Source organism: Aegilops tauschii, chromosome 4 (assembly GCF_002575655.3).
Source record: "Aegilops tauschii subsp. strangulata cultivar AL8/78 chromosome 4, Aet v6.0, whole genome shotgun sequence".
NCBI classification, from domain to species: Eukaryota; Viridiplantae; Streptophyta; class Magnoliopsida; order Poales; family Poaceae; genus Aegilops; species Aegilops tauschii.
In genome coordinates, this window is record NC_053038.3 from 465252502 (window position 1) to 465280493 (window position 27992).

General features: G+C 49.9%; 3 protein-coding genes across 3 annotated transcripts; 1 reads left to right on the forward strand and 2 right to left on the reverse strand.

Annotated features, from left to right (window-relative positions):
• The first annotated feature begins 15528 nt into the window (after positions 1 to 15528).
• On the forward strand, positions 15529 to 17557 carry LOC109739019 (alpha-amylase isozyme 3D). Its single transcript, XM_020298099.4, has 3 exons — positions 15529 to 15742; positions 15822 to 16760; positions 16836 to 17557. Exons 1-3 carry the CDS (start codon positions 15647 to 15649, stop codon positions 17112 to 17114), a joined length of 1314 nt encoding a protein of 437 aa, XP_020153688.1. The 5' UTR covers positions 15529 to 15646; the 3' UTR covers positions 17115 to 17557.
• A 3954-nt stretch (positions 17558 to 21511) lies between these two features.
• Positions 21512 to 22734, reverse strand: LOC109739016 (amino acid transporter AVT1I-like). Its single transcript, XM_020298097.3, has one exon. The coding sequence runs from the start codon at positions 22732 to 22734 to the stop codon at positions 21628 to 21630; it is 1107 nt and encodes a 368-aa protein (XP_020153686.1). The 3' UTR covers positions 21512 to 21627.
• Positions 22735 to 23751: 1017 nt separating this feature from the next.
• LOC109739018 (amino acid transporter AVT1I-like) lies at positions 23752 to 25372 on the reverse strand. The gene has a single exon (XM_020298098.3). It carries the CDS (start codon positions 25324 to 25326, stop codon positions 24028 to 24030), a length of 1299 nt encoding a protein of 432 aa, XP_020153687.1. The 5' UTR covers positions 25327 to 25372; the 3' UTR covers positions 23752 to 24027.
• Between the last annotated feature and the right edge of the window lie 2620 nt (positions 25373 to 27992).

Genomic DNA, 27992 nt, shown 5'->3' on the forward strand with positions numbered 1-27992 from the left:
ATCTTTTAGCTGTAGAACTTGTTGGAGACTTCATATCTCTCAACTCGGGTATTTGCTTGAAATATTAACTTCAACTCCTGGAACATCTCATATGGTCCATGACGTTCAAAACGTCTTTGAAGTCCCGATTCTAAGCCGTTAAGCATGATGCACTAAACTATCAAGTAGTCATCATATTGAGCTAGCCAAACGTTCATAACGTCTGCATCTGCTCCTGCAATAGGTCTGTCACCTAGCGGTGCATCAAGGACATAATTATTCTGTGCAGCAATGAGGATAAACCTCAGATCACGGACCCAGTCCGCATCATTGCTACTATCATCTTTCAACTTAGTTTTCTCTAGGAACATATATAAAACATAGGGAAGCAACAACGCAAGCTATTGATCTACAACATAGATATGCTAATACTACCAGGACTAAGTTCATGATAAATTAAAGTTCAATTAATCATATTACTTAAGAACTCCCACTTAGATAGACATCCCTCTAATCTTCTAAGTGATCACGTGATCCATATCAACTAAACCATGTCCGATCATCACGTGAGATGGAGTAGTTTCAATGATGAACATCACTATGTTGATCATATCTACTATATGATTCACGCTCGACCTTTCGGTCTCAGTGTTTCGAGGCCATATCTGTTATATGCTAGGCTCGTCAAGTTTAACCTGAGTATTCGGCGTGTGCAACTGTTTTGCACCCGTTGTATTTGAACGCAGAGCCTATCACACCTGATCATCACGTGGTGTCTCAGCATGAAGAACTTCCGCAACGGTGCATACTCAGGGAGAACACTTGTACCTTGATAATTTAGTGAGAGATCATCTTATAATGCCACCATCAATCAAAACAAGATAAGATGTATAAAAGATAAACATCACATGCAATCATAATATGTGACATGATATGGCCATCATCATCTTGTGCCTTTGATCTCCATCCCCAAAGCATCGTCATGATCTCCATCGTCACCGGCATGACACCATGATCTCCATCATCTTGATCTATATCAATGTGTCGTTACATGGTCGTTTCGCCAACTATTGCTCTTGCAACTATTGCTATCGCATAGCGATAAAGTAAAGCAATTATTTGGCGCTTGCATCTTATGCAATAAAGAGACAACCATAAGGCTTCTGCCAGTTGCCGATAACTTCAACAAAACATGATCATCTCATACAACAACTTATATCTCATCACGTCTTGACCATATCACATCAAAACATGCCCTGCAAAAACAAGTTAGACATCCTCTACTTTGTTGTTGCAAGTTTTACGTGGCTGCTACGGGCTGAGCAAGAACCGTTCTTACCTACGCATCAAAACCACAACGATAGTTCGTCAAGTTAGTGTTGTTTTAACCTTCTCAAGGACCGGGCGTAGCCACACTCGGTTCAACTAAAGTTGGAGAAACTGACACCCGTCAGCCACCTGTGTGCAAAGCACGTCGGTAGAACCAGTCTCGCGTAAGCGTACGCGTAATGTCGGTCCGGGCCGCTTCATCCAACAATACCGCCAAACCAAAGTATGACATGCTGGTAAGCAGTATGACTTATATTGCCCACATCTCACTTGTGTTCTACTCGTGCATATGACATCTACGCATAAAACCTGGCTCTGATACCACTGTTGGGGAATGTAGTAATTTCAAAAAAATTCCTACGCACACACAGGATCATGGTGATGCATAGCAACGAGAGGGGAGGGTGTTGTCCACGTACCCTCGTAGACCGAAAGCGGAAGCTTTAGCACAACGCGGTTGATGTAGTCATGCGTCTTCACGATCCGACCGATCAAGTACCGAACGCACGGCACCTCCGAGTTCAGCACACGTTCAGCTCGATGACGTCCCTCGAACTCCGATCCAGCCGAGCTTTGAGGGAGAGTTCCGTCAGCACGACGGCGTGGTGACGATGATGATGTTCTACCGACGCAGGGCTTCGCCTAAGCACCGCTATGATATTATCGAGGTGGATTATGGTGGAGGGGGGCACCGCACACAGCTAAGAGATCAAGAGATCAATTGTTGTGTCTATGGGGTGCCCCCTGCCCCCGTATATAAAGGAGCAAGGGAGAGGCCGGCCCTAGAGGGGGCGCGCCAAGTGTGGGGAGTCCTACTAGGACTCCCAAGTCCTAGTAGGATTCCCCTTTCCTTTCCGGAGTAGGAGAGAAGGAAAGAGGAGGAGAGGGAGAAGGAAAAGGGGGCTGCACCCCTTGTCCAATTCGGACCAGAGGGGGGCGCGCGCCTCCTTCCTTTTGGCCTCTCTCCTCTATTCCCGTATGGCCCAATAAGGCCCAATACTTCTCCCGGTGAATTCCCGTAACTCCCCGGTACTCCGAAAATACCCGAATCACTCGGAACCTTTCCGATGTCCGAATATAGTCGTCCAATATATCGATCTTTACGTCTCGACCATTTCGAGACTCCTCGTCAAGTCCCCGATCTCATCCGGGACTCCGAACTACCTTCGGTACATCAAATCACATAACTCATAATACAAATCGTCATCGAACTTTAAGCGTGCCGACCCTACGGGTTCGAGAACTATGTAGACATGACCGAGACACGTCTCCGGTCAATAACCAATAGCGGAACCTGGATGCTCATATTGGCTCCTACATACTCTACGAAGATCTTTATCGGACAAACCGCATAACAACATACGTTGTTCCCTTTGTCATCGGTATGTTACTTTCCCGAGATTCGATCGTCGGTATCTCAATACCTAGTTCAATCTCGTTACCGGCAAGTCTCTTTACTTGTTACGTAATACATCATCCCGCAACTAACTCATTAGTTACAATGCTTGCAAGGCTTATAGTGATGTGCATTACCGAGTGGGCCCAGAGATACCTCTCCGACAATCGGAGTGACAAATCCTAATCTCGAAATACGCCAACCCAACAAGTACCTTCGGAGACACCTGTAGAGCACCTTTATAATCACCCAGTTATGTTATGACGTTTGGTAGCACACAAAGTGTTCCTCCGGTAAACGGGAGTTGCATAATCTCATAGTCATAGGAACATGTATAAGTCATGAAGAAAGCAATAGCAGAATACTAAACGATCAAGTGCTAGCTAACAGAATGGGTCAAGTCAATCACATCATTCTCCTAATGATATGATCCCGTTAATCAAATGACAACTCATGTCTATGGCTAGGAAAATAACCATCTTTGATCAACGAGCTAGTCAAGTAGAGGCATACTAGTGACACTCGGTTTGTCTATGTATTCACACATGTATCATGTTTCCGGTTAATACAATTCTAGCATGAATAATAAACATTTATCATGATATAAGGAAATAAATAATAACTTTATTATTGCCTCTAGGGCATATTTCCTTCACATTATGCTAAGATAATGGGTGGGTCTTGTCCATCACATCATTCTCTAATGATGTGATCCCGTTCATCAAATGATAACACATGTCTATGGTTAGGAAACTTAACCATCTTTGATTAACGAGCTAGTCAAGTAGAGGCATACTAGGGACACTATGTTTTGTCTATGTATTCACACATGTACTAAGTTTCCGGTTAATACAATTCTACCATGAATAATAAACATTCATCATGATATAAGGAAATATAAATAAAAACTTTTTATTGCCTCTAGGGCATATTTCTTTCAGTCTCCCACTTGCACTAGAGTCAGTAATCTAGTTCACATCGTCATGTGATTTAACACCTATAGTTCACATCTTTATGTGATTAGTTCACATCTCCATGTGACTAATACCCAAAGGGTTTACTAGAGTCAATAATCTAGTTCACATCGTTTATGTGATGAAGACCCAAAGAGTGATCGTGTTTTGCTTTGTGAGAGAAGTTTAGTCAACGGGTCTGCCACATTCAGAGCCGTATGTATTTTGCAAATTTTCTATGTCTACAATGCTTTGCACGAAGCTACTCTAGCTAATTGCTCCCACTTTCAATATGTATCCAGATTGAGACTTAGAGTCATCCGGATTAGTGTCAAAGCTTGCATCGAGGTAACCCTTTATGACGAACTCTTTATCAACTCCATAACCGAGAAACATTTCCTTAGTCCTCTTAGTTAACTAAGGATAATTTTGACCGCTGTCCAGTGATCCACTCCTGGACCACTATCGTACCCTCTTGCCAAACATGGTGAAGTACACAGTAGGTCTGGTACACAGCATGGCATACTTTATAGAACCTATGACTGAGGCATATGGAATGACTTTCATTCTCTTTCTATTTTCTGTCGTGGTCGTGGTTTGAGCCTTACTCAACTTTACACCTTGCAATACAGGCAAGAACTCCTTGTTTGACTGTTCCATCTTGAACTACTTCAAAAATCTTGTCAAGGTATGTACTCACTAAAAAATCTTATCAAGCGTCTTGATCTATCTCTATAGATCTTGATGCCCAATATATAAGCGGCTGCACCGAGGTCTTTCTTTGAAAAAAAACTCCTTTCAAATACTCCTTTATGCTTTCCAGAAAATTCTACATCAATTCTGATCAACAATATGTCATTCACATATACTTATCAGAAAGGCTATAGTGCTCCCACTCACTTCTTTGTAAATACAGGCTTCACCGCAAGTCTGTATAAAACTATATGCTTTGATCAACTCATCAAAGCGTATATTCCAACTCCAAGATGCTTGCACCAGTCTACAGATGGACCGCTGGAGCTTGCACATTTTGTTAGCACCTTTAGGATTGACAAAACCTTCTGGTTGTATCATATACAACTCTTTTTTAATAAATCTATTAAGGAATGCAGTTTTGACATCCATTTGTCAGATTTCATAAAATGTGACAATTGCTAACATGATTCGGACAGACTTTAAGCATCGATACGAGTGAGAAAATCTCATCGTAGTCAACACCTTGAACTTGTCGAAAACTATTTTTCGACAATTCGAGCTTTGTAGATAGTAACACTACTATCAGCGTCCGTCTTCCTCTTGAAGATCCATTTAATCTCAATGGCTCGCCGATCACCGGGCAAGTCAATCAAAGTCCATACTTTGTTCTCATACATGGATCCCATCTCAGATTTCATGGCCTCAAGCCATTTATCGGAATCTGGGCTCATCATCACTTCCTCATAGTTCGTAGGTTTGTCATGGTCTAGTAACATGATTTCTAGAACAGGATTGCCGTACCACTCTGGTGCGGACCGTACTCTGGTTGACCTACGAGGTTCGGTAGTAACTTGATCTGAAGTTTCATCATTAGCTTCCTCACTAATTGGTGTAGGAATCACTGGAACTGATTTCTGTGATGATCTTTCCAATTCGGGAGAAGGTACAGTTACCTCATCAAGTTCTATATTCCTCCCACTCACTTTTTTCGAGAGAAACTCCTTCTCTAGAAAGGATCCATTCTTAGCAACAAAGATCTTGCCTTCAGATCTGTGATAGAAGGTGTACCCAACAGTTTCTTTTGGGTATCCTATGAAGACGCACTTCTCCGATTTGGGTTTGAGCATATCAGGCTGAAGCTTTTTCACATAAGCATCGCAACCTCAAACTTTAAGAAACGACAGCTTAGGTTTCTAGCTAAACCATACTTCATACGGTGTCGTCTCAACAGATTAGATGGTGCCCTATTTAACGTGAATGCAGCTGTCTCTAATGCATAACGCCAAAACAATAGTGGTAAATCGGTAAGAGACATCATAGATCACACCATATCTAATAAAGTACAGTTACGACGTTCGGACACACCATTACTCCGTGGTGTGCCAGATGGCGTGAATTGCGAAACTATTTCACTTTGTTTCAAATAAAGACCAAACTCGTAACCCAAATATTCGTTTTTGCGATCAGATCGTAGAAACTTTATTTTCTTGTTACGATGATTTTCTACTTCACTCTGAAATTCTTTGAAAAAATTTCAAATGTTTCAGACTTATGTTTCATTAAGTAGATATACCCATATCTGCTCAAATCATCTGTGAAGGTTAGAAAATAATGATACCCGCCGCGAGCCTCAACACTCATCGGACCGCATACATCAGTATGTATTATTTCCAATTAGTCAGTTGCTCGCTTCATTGTTCCGGAAAACGGAGGTTTAGTCATCTTGCCCATGAGGCATGATTCGCAAGCATCAAATGATTCATAATCAAGTGATTCCAAAAACCCATCAGCATGGAGTTTCTTCATGCGCTTTACACCAATATGACCTAAACGGCAGTGCCACAAATATGTTGCACTATCATTATCAACTTTGCATATTTTGGCATCAATATTATGAATATGTGTATCACTAAAATCGAGATTCAATAAACCATTCACCTTGGGTGTATGACCATAGAAGATTTTATTCATGTAAACAGAATAACAATTATTCTTTGACTTAAATGAATAATCGTATTGCAATAAACATGATCCAATCATATTATGCTCAACACAAACACCAAATAACATTTATTTTAGGTTCAACACTAATCGCTAAGGTAAAGGGAGTGTGCGATGGTGATCTTATCAACCTTGGAATCACTTCCAACACACATCGTCACCTTGCCCTCAACTAGTTTATGTTCATTTTATAACTCTTGTTTCAAGTTACTAATCATAGCAACTGAACCAGTATCAAATACCCAGGGGCTACTATGAATACTAGTAAAGTACACATCAATAACATGTATATCATATATATACTTTTGTTCACTTTGCCATCCTTCTTATCCGCCAAGTATTTGGGGCAGTTCCGCTTCCAGTGACCATTTCCTTCGCAGTTGAAGCACTCAGTTTCAGGCTTGGGTCTAGCTTTGGGCTTCTTCATGGGAGTGGCAACTTGCTTGCCATTCTTCTTGAAGTTCCCTTTCTTTCCCTTGCCCTTTACTTGAAACTAGTGGTCTTGTCAACCATCAACACTTGATGTTTTTCTTGATTTCTACCTTCGTCGATTTCAGCATCACGAAGAGCTCGGGAATCGTTTTCGTCATCCCTTGCATATTATAGTTCATCACGAAGTTCCAGTAACTTGGTGATAGTGACTAGAGAACTCTGTCAATCACTATTTTATCTGGAAGATTAACTCCCACTTGACTCAAGCGATTGTACTACTCAGACAATCTGAGCACATGCTCACTGGTTGAGCTATTCTCCTCCATCTTGTAGGCAAAGTACTTGTCAGAGGTCTCATACCTCTCGACTCGGGCATGAGTCTGAAATACCAATTTCAGCTCTTGGAACATCTTATATGCTCCGTGGCGGTAAAAACATTTTTGAAGTCCCGGTTCTAAGCCGTAAAGCATGGCGCACTAAACTATTAAGTAGTTATCATACCGAGCTTGCCAAACGTTCATAACGTCTGCATCTTCTCCTGCAATAGGTCCGTCACCTAGCGGTGCATCAAGGACATAATTTTTCTGTGCAGCAATGAGGATAATCCTCAGATCATAGAGATAGTCCGCATCATTGCTACTAACATGTTTCAACTTATTTTTCTCTAGGAACATATCAAAAATGAACGGGGAGCTACATCGCAAGCTATTGATCTACAACATAGATATGCAAATACTATCAGGACTAAGTTCATGATAAATTAAAGTTCAATTAATCATATTACTAAAGAACTCCCACTTAGATAGACATCCCTCTAGTCATCTAAATGTTCATGGATATACATCCCTCTAGTCATCTAAATGATCACGTGATCCATATCAACTAAACCATGTCCGATCATCACGTGAGATGGAGTAGTTTTCAATGGTGAACATCTCTATGTTGATCATATCTACTATATGATTCACGTTCGATCTTTCGATCTCAGTGTTCCGAGGCCATATCTGCATATGCTAGGCTCGTCAAGTTTAACCCGAGTATTCTGCACGTGCAAAACTGGCTTGCACCCGTTGTATGTGAACGTAGAGCTTATCACACCCGATCATCACGTGGTGTCTCGGCACGATGAACTATCGCAACGGTGCATACTCAGAGAGAACACTTATACCTTGAAATTTAGTGAGGAATCATCTTATAATGCTACCGCCGTACTAAGCAAATTAAGATGCATAAAAGATAAACATCACATGCAATCAAATGTGTGACATGATATGGCCATCATCATCTTGTGCCTTTGATCTCCATCTCCAAAGCACCGTCATGATCTCCATCGTCACCGGCATGACACCATGATCTCCATCATCTTGATCTCTATCAACGTGTCGTCACATGGTCGTCTCGCCAACTATTGCTTTTTCAACTATTGCTATCGTATAGCGATAAAGTAAAGCAATTATATGGCGCTTGCATCTTATGCAATAAAGAGACAATCATAAGGCTCCTGCCAGTTGCCGATAACTTCAACAAAACATGATCATCTCATACAACATTTATATCTCATCACATCTTGACCATATCACATCACAACAAGCCTTGCAAAAACAAGTTAGACGTCCTCTACATTGTTGTTGCAAGTTTTACGTGGCTGCTACGGGCTTCTAGCAAGAACCGTTCTTACCTACGCATCAAAACCACAATGATTTTTCGTCAAGTGTGCTGTTTTAACCTTCAACAAGGACCGGGCGTAGTCAAACTCGATTCAACTAAAGTTGGAGAAACAGACAACAACTAGCCACCTGTGTGCGAAGCACGGCGGTAGAACCAGTCTCATGAACGCGGTCATGTAATGTCGGTCTAGGCCGCTTCATCCAACAATACCGCCAAATCAAAGTAAGACATGCTGGTAAGCAGTATGACTATTATCGCCCACAACTCATTGTGTTCTACTCGTGCATATAACATCTACGCATCGACCTGGCTCGGATGCCACTGTTGGGGAACGTAGTATTTCAAAAAAAATATCCTGCGATCACGCAAGATCTATCTAGGAGAAGCATAGCAACGAGTGGGGAGAGTTTTTCCACGTACCCTCGTAGACCGAAAGCGGAAGCGTTTAGTAACGCGGTTGATGTAGTCGAACATCTTCACGATCCAACCGATCCAAGTACCGAACGTACGGAACCTCCATGTTCATCACATGTTCAGCACGATGACGTCCCTCGAGCTCTTGATCCAGTTGAGTAGGAGGGAGAGTTCTGTCAGCACGACGGCGTGGCGACGGTGATCATGAAGTGATCCGCACAGGGCTTCGCCTAAGCTCTACGTGAATATGACCAGAGGCGTAAACTGTGGAGGGGGCGCCGCACATGGCTAACAGTTATTGGTGTGTCTTCTAGGCGCCCCCTCCCCACGTATATATAGGTGGGAGGGGGAGGGGAGCAGCAAGGGCGCGCCCAAGTAGGAGGAATCCTACTTGGAGCCTTGTCCAATTCGGCCTCCCCCCTTCCAAAAGTGTTGGAGGGGGAAGGAAAGAGAGGGGGGAGAGAAGGGAAGGGGAGGCCTGTGACGCCCGGGTAATTAAGCTACAGTAATCCCACGCTAATGGTGCCACGTTACCTCCGTTACTGTTGCTAATCTATCGTTAGATCAAAACCGGTCCAAAATTCAAAGTTCAAAATCAAGCAAACAATAAAAGTTTTCAAATATTAAAACTAAAATGTTCGGAGTGAACCAAATATTGCATAGATAATAATGGTGGAGAAACCTAACTTTAATAAAATGTTTAAGTGTTCAAAATAATTAAAATAGAGGTTTAAATATGAAAATAAATGCCTTTTGAATTTTATAAAATATTAAACTATTTTAATTTGGGTTGAGAATTAATGTGGCAATAGTATATTTAAAAGTATTAATTTAAGTGCTAGTGATAATTTTTATAAAACTAAAATAAAAGAAAACTAAAAGTAAAACAGTAAAAGAAAGATAAATAAAAAGAAAAGAAACAAAACAGAAAAATAACTAACAAAAAAAAGAACCCTCGGGCTCCGGCCGAGCAGGCCTGGCCCAACCAACTAGCCGGCCCACTCCCTCTCCATACCCCCCCCCCGAAACCCTAGCCGTAACCCACAGTCACCCCACTCGCTCCCCCACTCCCTCTCCATCTCTCTCGCCTTCCCCGATCTGGATCGGGGCAACCCCCCCGATCCCATCGCCCCATCGCCGCCTCGACGTCGCCGCCACCCCCCCGCTGAGCCGGCCCCTCCCGTCGCCCCACCGGCGCCCTGCCGCCCGTTCACGACCCCGCCGCACGAGGACCGCACCGCCGGAGCCCCTCACCGTCTTCCCCGAGCTGCCGTCGCCCCGGAGCTGCCGCGCCGTCGCCGGACATCGTCGCCCGAGGTCCCCGTCGGCGCCGCCTCCTCGCCCTCTCCCTTAACGACCACCTCATCGCCGCGCCCGTCGCCGGACCGCCTCCCCGTCTCCGTCGATCGTCCCCGTCCTCCTCCCCACGGGTCGCCCCCCGAGCCTCGACACCCATGTGCCCCTGCAAACGCCGGTGAGGCCCTCGGCCTCCCCTCTCCCCTTCCTTTCGTCCGCGGTCACTGCGCTCGTCCACCTCGCGCCTGTGTAGTCCGCTCGCCTCCGCCCTGTCTCTGCCTTGCGGTCGAGCACGCCCTACCCCGTACCCCGTGCGCTCCAGGTCCGACCGTGCTCGCACACCCCCCTGCTCGCCGACCGCGTCGGCCAGCCCTGCGTGCAGCCGCTGCTATCGTACGCTGCTCCGCCGCTAGCCCCACGCGGCCTCGCTGCTCCCCGCGCCCGGCGCCGCTCCCACCGTCGCCGGCCACCGAGACCCCGGGCGCACTCGCCCTCGCCTCCCTTGGCCTCGGGTGCGAGCACCCGTTCGCCCATCGCCCGCTTTCCCCGCGCCCGTTCGGGCGGCGCCCGTTGCCCGACCCGCTGTGGCCCTTTGGCCCAATGACACAGAGGCCCAGCCCTAGAACGTAAAAAAAAGAGTTAAAAATAATATTAATAAAATAAATAAATCAATAATAATTAAAATAATTAACTAATGAATTAATTAAGTTAATTAATCCTATTTAAATTAATCTAATTAACTATTTAGTTTAATTAAATAGCAATTAGATTAGTTAACCCTAATTAGACTAAACAGTCATTGACGAACGGGACCCACACGTCAGTTGACCAGTCAACTCCCCTGTTGACTGCTGATGTCATGCTGACGTCAGCATGCACTATTCTGGATAATGTTGGATTTAAATAAATAATTAAAATCTGAAAATGATTAAATCTTTAGAAAATAATATAAAATAAACCGTAGCTCAGATGAAAATACTTTCTACATGAAAGTTGCTCAGAACGACGAGACGAATCCGGATACGCAGCCCGTTCGCCCGCCACACATCCCCAGCATAGTGAACCTGTAACATTTCACCTCCGGTTCATTTGTCCGAAAACGCGAAACACCGGGAATACCTTCCCGGATGTTTCCCCCCTTCGCCGATATCACCTATCCCTACGTTAGGTCACCCCTAGCGGAACGTATCGCCGCGTCTTGCTTGGTGTTACATTTGATTGCTCTGTTATTTATTGTGTTCCCCCTCCGTTACTTCTTTCCGGTAGACTCCGAGACCGCTGCCGATGTTCGTGTGTTCGACTACATCGAAGACGACCCCTCCTTCTTGCCAGAGCAACCAGGCAAGCCCCCCCCTTGATCACCAGATATCGCCTATTCTTCTCTATACTGCTTGCATTAGAGTAGTGAAGCATGTTACTGCTTTCCGTTTATCCTATCCTGATGCATAGCCTGTCCTTGCTACTACTGTTGTTACCTTTACCTGCAATCCTACATGCTTAGTATAGGATGCTAGTTTTCCATCAGTGGCCCTACATTCTTGTCCGTCTGCTGTGCTATACTATCGGGCCGTGATCACCTGGGAGGTGATCACGGGTATATACTTATATACTCTATACATGACACATGTGGTGACTAAAGTCGGGTCGGCTCGTTGAGTACCCGCAAGTGATTCTGATGAGGGGGCTGAAAGGACAGGTGGCTCCATCCCGGTAGAGGTGGGCCTGGGTTCCTGACGGCCCCCGACTATTACTTTATGGCGGAGCGACAGGGCAGGTTGAGACAACCTAGGAGAGAGGTGGGCCTGGCCCTGGTCGGCGTTCGCGGTTACTTCAGATAACACGCTTAACGAGTTCTGGGTATTTGATCTGAGTCTGGCCATTTGGTCTATACGCACTAACCATCTACGCGGGAGTAGTTATGGGTATCCCGACGTCGTGGTATCAGCCGAAGCTCTTCTTGACGTCAGCGACGGAGCGGCGCGCGCCGGATTGGACTGGAACGCCTACTAGGCTAGGTCTGCTTCCGGCCGCGCACGCAACGTGCAGGTGTGCAATGGGCGATGGGCCCAGACCCCTGCGCGCATAGGATTTGGACCGGCGTGTTGACCTCTCTGTTGAGCCTAGGTGGGGCTGCGACGTGTTAATCTTCCGCGGCCGGGCATGACCCAGAAAAGTGTGTCCGGCCAAATGGGATCGAGCGTGTTGGGTTATGTGGTGCACCCCTGCAGGGAAGTTTATCTATTCGAATAGCCGTGTCCCTCGGTAAAAGGACGACCCGGAGTTGTACCTTGACCTTATGACAACTAGAACTGGATACTTAATAAAACACACCCTTCCAAGTGCCAGATATAACCCGGTGATCGCTCTCTAACAGGGCGACGAGGAGGGGATCGGTGGGTAGGATTATGCTATACGATGCTACTTGGAGGACTTCAATCTACTCTCTTCTACATGCTGCAAGATGGAGGCTGCCAGAAGCGTAGTCTTCGACAGGATTAACTCTCCCCCTCTTATTCTGGCATTCTGCAGTTCAGTCCACCGATATGACCCTTTACACATATACCCATGCATATGTAGTGTAGCTCCTTGCTTGCGAGTACTTTGGATGAGTACTCACGGTTGCTTTTCTCCCTCTTTTCCCCTTTCTATACCTGATTGTCGCAACCAGATGTTGGAGTCCAGGAGCTAGAGATCCCGAGGATGATTCTACATGGAGTTCGGCTTCGAGAAGTAGTTAGGAGGTCCCAGGCAGGAGGCCTTGCCTTTTCGATCGTTGCTACTTTTGTGCTAGCCTTCTTAAGGCAAACTTGTTTAACTTATGTCTGTACTCAGATATTGTTGCTTTCGCTGACTCGTCTATTGTATTCGAGCCCTCGAGGCCCCTGGCTTGTATTATGATGCTTGTATGACTTATTTATGTTGTAGAGTTGTGTTGTGATATCTTCCCGTGAGTCCCTGATCTTGATCGTACACATTTGCGTGCATGATTAGTGTACGGTCAAATCGGGGGCGTCACAAGGCCGAATCCTCCCTTTCCTTTCTCTCTTCCCCTCCTTCCTTCCCCGCCTACTTGGCATATATGGGGCGCACCTGGCCACTAGGGGCTGGTCTGTCCCGCCCTTGGCCCAATAAGGCCCATATCTTTGCCGGGGGGTGCCCGGAACCCCTTCCGGTGACCCGATACGTACCCGGTACCCCCAGAACACTTCCGGTGTCCGAATACTATCGTCCTATATATGAACCTTTACCTCTCGACCATTTCGAGACTCCTCGTCATGTCCATGATCTCATCCGGGACTCCGAACAAACTTCGGTCACCAAAACACACAACTCATAATACAAATCGTCATCGAACGTTAAGCGTGCGGACACTACGAGTTCGAGAACTATGTAGACATGACCGAGACACATCTCCGGTCAATAACCAATAGAGGAACCTCGATGCTCATATTGGTTCCTACATATTCTACGAAGATCTTTATCGGTCAAACCGCATAACAACACACGTCATTCCTTTTGTCATCGGTATGTTACTTGCCTGAGATTCGATCGTCGGTATCCTCATACCTAGTTCAATCTCGTTACTGGCAAGTCTCTTTACTCGTTCCGTAATGCATCATCCCGTAACTAACTCATTAGTCACATTGCTTGCAAGGCTTATAGTGATGTGCATTATCGAGAGGGCCCAGAGACACCTCTCCGATACACGGAGTGACAAATCCTAATCTCGATCTATGCCAACTCAACAAACACCCTCGGAGACACCTGTAGAGCATCTTTATGATCACCCAGTTATGTTGTGACGTTTGATAGCACACAAGGTGTTCCTCCAGTATTCGGGAGTTTCATAATCTCATAGTCAGAGGAACATGTATGTCATAAAGAAAGCAATAGCAATAAAACTAAACGATCATTATGCTAAGCTAACAGATGGGTCTTGTCCATCACATCATTCTCTAATGATGTGATCCCGTTCATCAAATGACAACACATGTCTATGGTTAGGAAATTTAACCATCTTTGATTAACGAGCTAGTCAAGTAGAGGCATACTAGGGACACTCTGTTTTGTCTATGTATTCACACATGTACTCCCTTCGTTTCAAAATAGATGACCCAACTTTATACTAAAGTTAGTACAAAATTGGGTCATCTATTCTGGAACGGAGGGAGTACTAAGTTTCCGGTTAATACAATTCTAGCATGAATAATAAACATTCATCATGATATAAGGAAATGTAAATAAAAACTTTATTATTGCCTCTAGGGCATATTTCCTTCAGCCTTCGGCCATAATATCTCAGGGTAACGTCAACTCCCCAAGGGGAATTGGTGTAGGGTGAGGGATCACCTGATCCTCTATTAAGTCGGTACTCTGCAACCGAACGCAGCCGCAGCATGGGGGCGATTGTCGGCCTCCGATGAAGCCTCACGCGCAGTTGGTGGTGGTACAACGACGATGGATCTCTCTACTGTTCCTGCCAAGGAATATTTTGAAATGAACTTGGTAGTCTTCTGTTGCTGGGTGTGTTGGACGGTTTGGTTACGCGGGTGTGCATTTGTACTCCCACCATCTGTGCTTTTGCCTAAACTGAAGTTTGTTAGGCTTTAGCCCCATCACGGCATCTCAGTTTCACCTTGCAACACGATCTGAGCAACACATAAGGCTGGCTGCAGCGGCTATTTTTCTTCTTCGAGAGATTACCAATTTTCCTTAAAAGATAAGAATTCTTGTTTTACAAAAGGCTACTCGATCGGAAATAAATCATCAGCATAATCGAGAGCATCGTCCTCCTCAATTTTACTGCCTCTGCTCCATAATTCTTGTCGTAGTTTTAGTTCAACCATCATCTTACTGTCTCGCAGTGATAAATTCCGAACAGGGGTTGTGGCCAAGTTGGCCATGAACTGTTGATAATTGCGTGTGCATCCGCACGAGTTGAGTTGACGATGAGCTCGATCCGCGTTGGGTCGGTTCTCCCGTTTCGAGATGGAGGGTGGATCGACTCGACTCGCCTTTGCAGGTTCAGGATATCGTCAGCGGATAGGGCTGCCATGTCACGAATTTATTCAACAAGAGGATGCGGGGATCGAGCCGCCGGTCAGCACTGTGCTATGGTAGAGTAGTTAGCACCGTAGCCCGTAACCGGTAGGACGTTGCAAGCAAAGCAAACCCTCGAGCCGTGATTGCTCCATTGGTTCCTCCTCCGTGTCCGCCGGCCGCCGCCGTATACCTGCTCGCTGACCGTCGAGTCCGCGCGGGGCTACCATTAATGTACTACTACATGACAATGTCTTTATCCAGTACTACGGATATCCACATCCATATCCAGTTATCCACTACAAGTACTAAATCCGATTCCGTTCCTCAACGTTCCCGGCCGCCTCCGACCGCCTACATATATCCCCGGCCCCGGCGGCACAAACAACGGTCATCCTCCATTCCATTCCCTTCTCTTCTCCACAAAGACCGACGACGACAGATGAAGCATTGCAGCAGCCTGTGCCTGCTGCTTCTCGTGGCGCTCTGCAGCTGCTGTACTAACTTGGTCCGAGCCAAGCCACAGATCCTCTTCCAGGTACGTCACTGTGATACGTCGTCACTCGGTAGATGCTTCACTGCTGACTGTTTACTAACGCGATGCACAATGCGCGCAGGGGTTCAACTGGGAGTCGTGGAAGAAGCAGGGGGGCTGGTACAACCACCTCAAGGCCCAGGTCGGCGACATAGCCGACGCCGGCGTCACCCACGTCTGGCTCCCCCCGCCCTCGCACTCCGTCTCCCCCCAGGGCTACATGCCGGGCCGGCTCTACGACCTCGACGCGTCCAGGTACGGCGCGGCGGCGGAGCTCAGGTCCCTGCTCGCGGCCTTCCACGCCAGAGGAATACAGTGCGTGGCCGACGTGGTGATCAACCACCGGACCGCCGACAAGCAGGACGCGCGCGGTGTCTACTGCGCCTTCGAGGGCGGGACGCCCGACGCGCGCCTCGACTGGGGCCCCGCCGAGGTCTGCGCCGACGACGCCACGTACTCGGACGGCACGGGCCACCGCGACACCGGCGACGGCTTCGACGCGCCGCCCGACGTCGACCACCTGAGCCCGCGGGTGCGGAGGGAGCTCTCCGACTGGCTCCGCTGGCTCAAGACCGACGTCGGCTTCGACGGCTGGCGCCTCGACTTCGCCAGGGGCTACTCGCCCGCCGTCGCCAGGACCTACATCGACGCCGTCAGGCCGGGCTTCGTGGTGGCCGAGATATGGAACCCGCTGGCCTACGACGGCGACGGCAGGCCGTCGCACAACCAGGACCGGTGCCGGCAGGGGCTGGTGGACTGGGTGGAGGCGGCGTCGCCGTCGGTCATGGCGTTCGACTTCGCCACCAAGGGGGTGCTGCAGGCGGGCGTGCAGGCCGAGCTGTGGCGGTTGCGTGACCGGTCCGGGAAGGCGGCCGGCATGATCGGCTGGCTGCCGGAGAGGGCCGTCACGTTCGTCGACAACCACGACACCGGGTCGACGCAGAAGCTGTGGCCGTTCCCGGCGGACAAGGTGATGCAGGGCTACGCCTACATCCTCACCCACCCCGGCGTCCCCTGCATCGTAAGTCCTCTTCACGCTTACGCCTCTCCTCTGTCCTCTCTACGTATGTAACACATTGAGATCATCGCGATGCAGTTCTACGACCACATGTTCGAGTGGAACCTGAAGGTGCAGCTGGCCAAGCTGGCGGCGATCAGGGCGCGGAACGGCGTCCACGCCGGGAGCAAGCTGCGGATCCTCGTCGCCGACGCCGACCTGTACGTGGCCGTCGTCAACGAGAGGGTGTTCGTCAAGATCGGGACGAGGTACGACGTGGGCGGCGCGGTGCCGTCGGATTTCCACATCGCGGCGCACGGCAGGGACTACTGCGTCTGGGAGAAAGGCAGCCTCCGTGTCCCGGCCGGGAGGCACTAACGAGCAATGCTACACCTACGTAGCAATCAAACGTAAAGTAACATAATGACTTAGATGGCATTTTTCAGTTGAAGGAAATTAGGAGAGGGACCCCATCCAGTTGGAGTAGGGGGGCCGGAGGGATTAGCAGTTAGATAATTTCCTTCAACTAAAAAATGCCACCTAAGTCATTACGTTACTTTACGTTTGATTGCTACTCCCTCTAGCCCTCACCTGTTGAGTGCGGACCGAGACACACCACACACCCCCTCCTCTCGTCAAATATCCAACCCTAATAATTTATTACAGTTTCAGCATGTAAACCAAACCAATAACAAAGCAAAGCTTCCCTTGGTATAGGATATACGATGAATGGATGATACTGCTTGGTATCACCGCCCTACCAAACCGTTTCAGTTATGTATACAAGCCAAAATTGTAAATGATAATCTATCATCTGTTTATCCACACCTTGTTTTGCTAACATCTCACTAGCCATGACAATATAGACTAATAAAGCCAATTACTTTGCCGATGAAGCTTCAAAAGGGGGCCAAACACTATCGGCCGATGGCAGGGCTAGATAATATGTACCTCCACTGATCTTCTCTAAGGGCAACTCCAACAGGGTGACACATTTTGTCCGTGCGTATCCGTTTGGGTCGTTGATCTTCTCTAAGGGCAACTCCAACAGGGTGACACATTTTGTCCGTGCGTATCCGTTTGGGTCGAAACGAACAGAAATCGCAGCCCAACATGCCAACGCAAACCGGCAGCCGTTCATTTTTCATCCTCCCGCGACCCATTTTTTGCCCAAATTTGGGTCGGGTTTGTGTCGACGCGGACATTGCACGGACACACACGACGCCCGCCCTTGTCGAGAAAATTCCTTATATGACACTGTTTTAAATGTTGTTTCCCTGTTTGACACCGAGAAACTTTTTCTTCCCTATTCAACACCGTGTCTAAAATTTATGCCCTTTATGACACTTTTATCTATTTTGAGACTTAACGGTGTTAAATGACACTTGAAAAGATCTATTTGCCCCTAATGTGATATGTGATTAAAATTGTTATGTGGTAGTTTAGCTCCATTATGCGACTATGTCTGCATCTAGTTTAGCTTCAGTACTTCCATGTCAAGACGTTGGCGGTGCATCATAAATCACACAACAAGGTCATGATGTAGATACGGCTACGCATGGAGCTCGCGTGCCAGCGGCTCGCACATCCTGGGCGGCAGCGCGCGGATCTCATGCGGCTTGCGGCGTGGCGTGCAGCGGGCGGCATGGGGCCAGCAAAATTGTACTCCCTCCGTCTGAAAGAGGTTTCTCTTAAATGGATGTATCTAGCACTAACTTGATACTAGATATATCCATTTGAGGAACAAGGTTGGGACAAGTTTTTTCCGAACGGAGGGAGTACTACGCGAGGTGCGCCAGTCAGCTATGCGGAGGCATATGGCGGCTGGGAGCAGCGTGTTTGGTAACGGCAGGGCGCATGGTGGTTAGCAGCGTGGCCGGTTTACATCAATAGTAGTTCACGGCAGAGTACGTTAGGGCTCGTTTGGTTTCTGCCTGTGGTAGCCATGCCAACTATTGGCTCGCCAAAAAGTTGGCTGAGGAATCGGACGCCACGCTCTCGCCAATATATTGGAAGCGGAATGAACGAGAGAAGTGGATGGGACTGGGGCGTGCCAATTAATTGGAGCTCATCCAAATAGGCGCCCGTGCTCAGGTCAACGCCAAATTTTTTGAGTGGTAAGTTGGGGCTGCAATCCAAACACCCCCTTAATATCGTAGTCAGTACTCTTTCCGTTTCATAATATAGTGCGTATAGATTTTCTATAAAGTCAAATTTTATAAACTTTGACCAAGTTTACAGAGAAAATTATTTATATCTACAATACTAAATGTATATAATATAAAAGTATGTCTTGTGATGTATCTAAGCATATGTATTTGATATTCTAGATGTATATGATTTTCTCTACAAATTTGATCAAGGTTTATAAAGTTTAACTTAAAAAAAAATTATATGCGCAACATTGTGAAACGAAGAGAGTAGTGTACAACAAGCCAGTAACTTAATAGAGTTGAGATTGAACGAAAGAAAATAAACAGGACCGACAAGATCATGTGGCCATCAACCGCCTCGTGTGTTCGTGTTGTGGCCATCAGCCAGCCAACATAGAATCGATCAAGCGAGAGATCGGCTGCTTAGCTAGCTTCGTCTAGTACGTATAGCAGTACACGTCCAACTAGAATCGATCCACGTGTCTGCCTGCTTGTTTCTTGGTGTATATGTGCACATTATCATCTACGTCTCTGCGGAACCCATTAGCTTGGAAAATACTCGAGCTAGCCTTGTAGGTCTGTACGCCGGAAAGCACTTGGCTACAACGCCGTCAAGGTTGGGACCAAGGCACAAAATGAGTCGGTCGGATACTCACATCCACATAAAATTTCGATCACATATCATATAAGGAGGAAATAGGTCTTTTCATGTGTCATTTAACACCGTTAAGACTCAAAATGGATGATAGTGTCATAAAGGGCATAAAATGTAAACCCGGTGTTAAATAAGGAAGACAATTCTTTTCAGTGTCAAATAAGGCAACAAATTTTAAGACGATGTTAAATAAGGAATTCTCTCGCCCTTGTCCTCCCACTACCCCGCCTGTCGGTGGCACCACACCCATTCCCCCCTGCCCCTACGCACATGAAACCTCCGGCCACACCGCCATCACCGCCGCCTACCACTTTAGGCCACACCGACGCTGCCCAGGTCGCCGCCCGCATCCACACATTTCCCCTACCTCAACGTCGCATCTGATGCCCCCTCTTGCCGGCGTTGGTGGTCTCTTTCCACCGCCGTCGTAGCACCTCCATGGCCACACCACCACATTGACTCCACCGCCGCCTTCCTAGCTCCAAGCCTGCCCGCCACGCTCCACGACAGCCTCCACTTCAACAGACGTGTTGCCTGTGCGGGGGAGAGGCGCGGGGCTCTTCATCATCCGGCTTCTCGACCACTATTTTGGGGATCAAGGTAATGACACCAAAGTTCAAGCGCACCATGTCGAGAGTCCCAATATAAAATTCGTGGAACATCGGCATGACCGAGACTAAAACTACAGCTAAAACTTCTGGAAGAAGGCCACCAGCAGGCCGCCTGGGCCAGGTGCCTAGCCAGCCTTCATGTCAGCAATTCCCTACCCACCTCCTCCGACGAGAAAGGCGGAGATGGTTTCACATTCTCAGTGGCAGAAACTTTAGCTGCTACTGGCAATAATCATCAGTTGGAGAAACCCCATAGTAGGGTTCGGCCATGAAGAGCTCCTTATACAAGGAGTAAATGCGTGTCACGATATCTCCTGACTGCTCAAGGAGGACATCTCCCTCCCACAAACAAGGGATAGAGCATTTGGGACGCCGCCCATTAGCAATAGCCTGGCAATAGGCGGTATTAGCGTCCCTCTTCTAATTGCCAATTCTGACACCCCCACCCCCATCGCCTCACGCTGTCAGAAAAGCTCTTCACCCTTGAAGATCTCCATAAGAGAGGCTTTGAGGGTGTACCGCACGAGCCACTCATCGGCAGAGAGGCTAACGTCGTGACAATCACATCCAACACCTTGATCTAGTCAAGCACCAAGATTGCCCCTCCCACCCACCCACACATGAATTGTCGCAGTGATTTGTCACTGTGATGCCAATGTCGACAACACAGAACACCCTACGCGGAGCAGCAGCCGCCTTCACCCACCTAAGCTGCACTGCTTCCACAAAACCTGATGCAATAGCCCCAAGGTTTCAAAGTGGAAACACTTCGATCCAGGGGGCACCCTCCCCTGACGAGAAAAGCAGGGGTGAGTGCTGAGAGCCAAATTCAGGTAACCGCCTTTAGGGAGCATAGCGGAAAAGCCACCTTCCACTGAACGGACGCAAGGACCAAATCCAATACACCCTGGATTGGGTTGAGCTCTCTATTAGTCCAAGTAACCTAGCCCCCACGTGAACGATCTCGCGAAGAATCATCTCCGCAATGTAGTCATTGAAAAGAGGCATGCACCGAATGTCCACAATAGTCGAGTTTTAGTCCACGCTCCGCCAAATCAGATTGAAGTCCCCCGTCACCACCACCGAGATAGTACTTCGATCAACCTCGGCCTTCCGCTCAGATAGAAAAACTGAAGACCGCCCGTGGTCAGCCGGGTAATTATCACCTCTCAACTGAGGTTCAAACATCTTTCGGCCAGAGACATGCTAAGAAAGAACTTCCTGCGATCCATATCCTTAGCTACGAAAATGACCTCCTTGACACCCAGCAGAATGGCCCCCGAGTGTGAATATCGAAGTCGATAATTAATGGTCCTTTTTTTTTTTGCAAATCAACGGATTCAAAATTAGGGATGACCTTCACTTTATCTTACATACACTAAGATCACTCGGTTTGTTTTGTTTGTACTACTCCCTCCGTCTCAAAATAAATGTCTAGCATAGCACAGTTAATAGGAAGTACTAGCTATCTGTCAGAAAGTGCCTATGATGTCCAACAAAGAAGTGTAGGTGCCAGTGATGGCAACGAACGCCCCTAGCAGCAGGATGGCCACGATTGCCGCGACCTCGACCCGGCGTAGGCCTTTGGCTCTGTAGATCTTGAGGTAGCAGAGGCAGGGGAAGAAGACTGTGGCTATGACGCTGAGGAAGGAACCGATGAAGGACATGAGGAACCCGAAGAACGGCACCATGGACGCCACTGCGACCGTGCTCACGAGAAGGGCGGTGCTAACGGCCACCCTCGCCGACCCACTCCCCACGAGCGAGAACGTCTCCTCGATCGCCGACGTGATGGGCGCGACGAGCAGCGCGTACTTGGTCAGCGGGTTGACGAGGGTCATGACGATGGCGATCTTGGTGTAGAGCCTCCCTGATGGCAGGTCGAGCGTCACCTGCGACTGCACGTCGTCTCCGTAGATGAGGTAGTCCAGCACCGCCGTGAGCCCGTAGTTGAGGCTGCAGAGCACCGAGGAGAAGTGCAGCACTTGGGAGAAGCGCTCGCGGTTCTTCATGGACGAGTATATCGTGGGAAAGACGGCGTGGCCGGTGAAGCAGACGAAGTAGAGGCCGAGGGAGGTGGGCAGGCCGGCGAGGTTGAGGACGTTGCCGCTCCCGCGGAACCCGGACTCAGAGACGCCGGCCCACACAAGCGACGCCGTCAAGGCCGCAGACGCGACGAGCAGCTCCACGCCGGCGCCGGGGAAGAGCTTGTCGAGGTTGTCGCCCTCGAGGACCAGGAAGCTGATGGCGACGAGGTAGAGCTCCACGTACATGAACACGGCGACGGTTCTCCGGCCGGCGGCGCCGAAGGCCAGCTGGCCGACGTCCGGGTAGGTGGCGACGGAGCCGTCGGCGCGCATGCAGAGCGCTATGAGCGTGCCGGTGTAGTAGCAGACGGCGCCGACGAGGGCGAAGAGCGCCAGGCTTAGCTCGAAGCCCGCCGGCCACGTTCCACGACAGCCTCCACTTCGACAAATGTGCTGCCTGTGTGGGGGAGAGGCGCGGGGCTCTTCACCATCCGGATTCTCGACCACTATTTTGGGGATCAGGGTAATGACACCAAAGTTCAAGCACACCATGTCGAGAGTCCCGATATAAAATTCATGAAACATCAGCATGATCAGAGGCCGAAATTGTAGCCAAAACTTTTGGAAGAAGGCCACCGGCAGGCCGCCTGGGCCTGGTGCCTAGCTAGACTTCATATTAGCAATCCCCTGCCCACCTCCTCCGACGAGAAAGGCAGAGATAGTTTCACATTCTCAGTGGCAGAAACTTTGGCTGCTACTGGCCAATAATCATCAGCCGGAGAAATCCTATAGTAGGATTCTGCCATGAAGAGCTCCTTATACAAGGAGTAAATGTGTGTCACGATATCTCCTGACTGCTCAAGGAGGACATCTCCCTCCACAAATAAGGGATAGAGCATTTGAGACGCCGCCCATTAGCAATAGCCTGGAAATAGGCGGTATTAGCGCCCCCCGCCCCCTTCGAAGAGCCAAGACACCCCCACCCCCTCTGCCCGACGCTGCCAAGAAAGCTCTTCACCCTTGAAGATCTCCATAAAAGAGGCTTCGAGGGTGTAGCGCACGAGCCACTCATCGACAGAGAGGCCAACGTCGTCAACAATCACATCCAACGCCTTGATCTGGTCAAGGAGGGCCTTCTTACGGGCCCTCAAATCAGCACCAAGATTGCCCCCCACCCACACATGAACCGCCGCACTGATTTGGCACAATGATGCCAAATGTCGACAACACACAACACCCTAGGCGGTAGCCGCCTCCGCCCACCTAAGCTGCACTGCTTCCACAAAACCCTGGTTGCAATAGCCTCGAGGTTTCAAAGTGAAAATGCTTCGATCTAGGGGGCACCCTCCCCCGGCGAGAAAAACAGGGGTGAGTGATTAGAACCAATACGTGTAACCGCCTTTAGGGAGCATAGCGAAAAGGGTCTGTCTAGGACACATCTAGATCTGACATAGTTATGTCACATCTAAGCTGATGTTCACTTTGTTTGTGGTCTATTTTTTTGTCCTAGTTTTTTTGTTGCTGTATTATATATTTGTGAAAGCTTAGATGTGACATTCTTAAAAAACTTCTAGATATGAATTAGGCAAACTGTAGCGAAAAAGTCACCTCCCACTGAACGTACATAAGGACCAAATCCAATACACTCTGGATTGGGTTGAACTCTTTAATTGTCCAAGTAAACCTTAGCCCCCACGCATCTGATCTCGCGAAGAGCCATCTCCGCAGTGTAGTCAACGGATTCTCAAAAGAGGGATGACCTTCACTTTATCTTATGTACATTAGGATCACTCGGCTTTTTGTTTGTACTATATGCTAGCACAGCTAAATGGAATTATCTCTTAATTAGAAAGTGCCTATGATGTCCAACAAAGAAGAGTAGGTGCCAGTGACGGCAACAAACGCCCCGAGCAGCAGGATGGCGACGATGGCAGCGACCTCGACACGGCGTAGGCCTTTGGCTTTGTAGATCTTGAGGTAGCAGAGGCAGGGGAAGAAGACTGTGGCCATGACGCTGAGCAAGGAACCGATGAAAGACATGAGGAACCCGAAGAAGGGCACCATGGACGCCACCGCGACCGTGCTGACAAGAACGGCGGTGCTGACGGCCACCCTCGCCGGCCCACTCCCCGCGAGCGAGAACCTCTCCTCGATCGCCGACGTGATGGGCGCAACGAGCAGCGCGTACTTGGTCAGCGGGTTGACGAGAGTCATCACGATGGCGATCTTGGTGTAGACCCTCCCTGATGGCAAGTTGAGCGTCACCTGCGACTGCACGTCGTCTCCGTAGATGAGGTAGCCCAGCACCGCCGTGAGTCCGTAGTTGAGGCTGCAGAGCACCGAGGAGAAGAGCAGCACTTGGGAGAATTGCTTGCTGTTCTTCATGGACGAGTATATCGTGGGAAAGACGGCATGGCCGGTGAAGCAGACGAAGTAGAGGCCGAGGGAGGTGGGCAGGCCGGCGAGGTTGAGGACGTTGCCGCTCCCGCGGAACCCGGACTCAGAGACGCCGGCCCACACAAGCGACGCCGTCAAGGCCGCAGACGCGACGAGCCCGAGCGCCGACACGTAGGCGAGCACGCCGAGGTTCTTGAGCCAGGTGGTGGGCAGCACGACGGCGCCGGCCAGGACGATGAAGAGCTGCTTCCCGCGCAGTTGGTAGCCGGCAGGCAGCTCCACGCTGGCGCCGGGGAAGAGCTTGTCGAGGTTGTCGCCCTCGAGGACCAGGAAGCTGATGGCGACGAGGTAGAGCTCCACGTACATGAACACGGCGACGGTTCTCCGGCCGGCGGCGCCGAAGGCCAGCTGGCCGACGTCCGGGTAGGTGGCGACGGAGCCGTCGGCGCGCATGCAGCGCGCTATGAGCGTGCCGGTGTAGTAGCAGACGGCGCCGACGAGGGCGAAGAGCGCCAGGCTGAGCCACCCTCCCCGCGACACCGCGTAGGGCATGGTGAGCACCCCGATGCCCGAGACGGCGTTGGTGAGGTTGAGGCACGTCCTGGAGAAGGAGGCGCCGGCGCTGCGATACGGAGGGAGCTGCGCCTCGGCGTCGCCGTCAACAACTCGTTTCCCCGTAGCCGTGAGAAGAGGCTCGCCGAGGGGGCTCGCCGTCGCGGCGAGGCGGCTCGTCTTGTGGTCTTCCATCTTTGAACGGCCAGAAGATAGATGATGCGGCTGATCGTTCGGACGATTTATATAGTGCCGCGCGCCTTGCCTGGCTGCGCGCGGGGCTGTTTATAGTGCGGCGCCCCTGCCGGCCGGTCTGTCGTCAGTTTGCCAACGCATGCAAACGATGACTCCAACATCGGTCAGTCAAGAGATTTTGACACGTGAAACACGATCTATAATGAGTTTTTCACCTTTGCTCCACTCATGTGGTCCATGCAAATGCAACCACACTGTAATAACGGAAAAAATATGTGTATGTGTGGTGGAAGCCACGGTGAGTGGACTCGAGTCAACTTCACCCTCGTCGCGTCGCTACCTTCGCGTACGTGCTAGGACACGGTCGATATGCGTGTGGTCATGATAACCGTGCGTTTTCAATGCAGGCACGTGCATGAGAACCGTGTAACTCCTCGTATCCACAAAAGAAAACTAGCCTGTTTTAGAGAGTGTTGGAAACGAGAGTTTGGCAATGCTTCACGATGTATTGATCGATGCAAAGCGTACGTATATATGGAGTATAAGGTGGGCCACAACCTCAACTATACAATGACTAAGAGGTGGGCCAGGCTATACAATATACATGCACAAAACCATATATTCAACACCCTCCGCATTCGAAGCGTCGCCGGAGACGCAAATACTGGATCTGAACTCCTCGAAGACAGAAGTAGGCAATCCTTTTGTCATGACATCGGCGAACTGCTGCGCCGTCGGGACGTGGAGGACCCAGATGCGCCCAAGAGCCACCTGCTCACGAACGAAGTGTATATCGAGCTCAATATGCTTCGTTCGACGATGGTGGACCGGGTTGGCGGAGAGGTAGACGGCGGAGACGTTGTCGCAGTAGACGAGCGTGGCCTTATGAACATCACAAAGCAACTCCTGGAGTAGCTGACGGAGCCAAGAGCATTTAGCAACGGCGTTAGCCACTGCTCGATACTCAGCCTCGGCACTCGAGCGGGAGACGGTGGGCTGTCGCTTGGAGGACCAAGAGATCAGGGACGGCCCAAGGTAGACACAGTACCCTGAGGTGGAGCGCCTGTGTCCGGGCAGCCGGCCCAGTCCACATCAGAGTAGGCGATGAGGTCGGTGGAGGCGGAGGCCGTCAGCGTAAGTCCCAAGGACTGGGTGCCGCGTATGTATCGGAGGATACGCTTCACTAGAGTCCAGTGAGAGTCGTGCGGAGCATGCATGTGAAGACAGACCTGCTGAACAGCATACTGCAAGTCGGGGCGCGTCAGGGTCAGGTACTGCAAGGCGCCCACAATGGAGCGGTAGAATGATGCATCAGATGCAGGCGAACCCTCCAAAGCGGAAACCTTGGCCTCGGTGTCGACGGGCGTGGGAGCGGGCTTGTAGTTAAGCATGCCAGCTCGGTCGAGAAGCTCATGGGCATAGCGCTGATGCGGGAAGAACCCATCTGGCCGCCGAACCACCTCAATGCCAAGGAAGTAATGCAGAGGACCCAAGTCCTTCAGGGCAAACTCATCGCGAAGACGAGCAGTGAGCCGCTGAAGAAGCGCGACAGTGGATGCCGTCAGAATGATGTCATCGACGTACAGCAGCAAGTAGGCCGTGTCAACTCCGTGATGATACACGAAGAGGGACGCATCGGAGCGAGTCGATGTAAATCCGAGCGTCTGCAGGAAGGCGGCGATGCGCTGGTACCAGGTCCGAGGTGCCTGCTTCAACCCGTAAAGAGAACGGGAGAGCAAGCACACATGATCTGGATGCGTGGCGTCGACGAAGCCGGTTGGCTGCTCACATAACACCTGCTCAGCCAGGTGGCCGTGCAAGAAGGCGTTGGACACGTCCAACTGATGCACAGGCCAAGCTCGAGACACGGCTAGCTGGAGCACGACGCGGATCGTGCCCGGTTTAACAACTGGGGCAAATGTGTCGGTGAAGTCCACGCCCGCGCGTTGCCGAAAACCCCGAACCACCCAGCGAGCTTTATAGCGCTCGAGAGTGCCATCCGGACGAGTCTTGTGTCGAAAGACCCACTTGCCTGTGATGATGTTGGCACGGGGCGGCCGAGGGACGAGCTGCCAGGTACGGTTCCGTTGGAGCGCGTGAACTATTCCTGCATCGCGGCGAGCCAATGAGGATCCGAAGGGCGGCTCGAGCTGACGATGGGAGAGAAGACGGCTCAGAGACGGAAGCAGCGAGAAGGTACTCATCGCTGGGGTACCACGTGCTCGGTCGGAGGGTGCCAGCCCGAGAGCGAGTCATCGGGCGGGGCAACGGGTCCGGAGTGGAGACGGGCGACGACGAAGAAGAGCCCGCCTCCTCTGAGACCGACGCGGGCGAGGCCGCGGCGGGCGAGGCCGCAGGCATGGCCGCCAGCGAGACCGCCGTGGGCGAAGCGGCCGCACGTGAGGCGGCGGGCGAGGCCGCCGGTCTGGTTGAGGCCGGGGACGCCAGGGGCGTCGCGGGCGCCGAGGGAGGTGCGGCCCCCTAGGGCAGCCAACTGGGGAGAAACTCGACCCGTAGCGCGGGGGGCACCCTCAAAGCCGGGAGGCGGCCCAAGAGAGGCACGAGAGCGGCCGTCACCGGGAGCGGGCAAAGCCGCAACATCCGAAGGTACCTGCTGGAACGGAAAAAACATCTCATCAAAGTAAACGTGTTGGGGGGATAGCCTT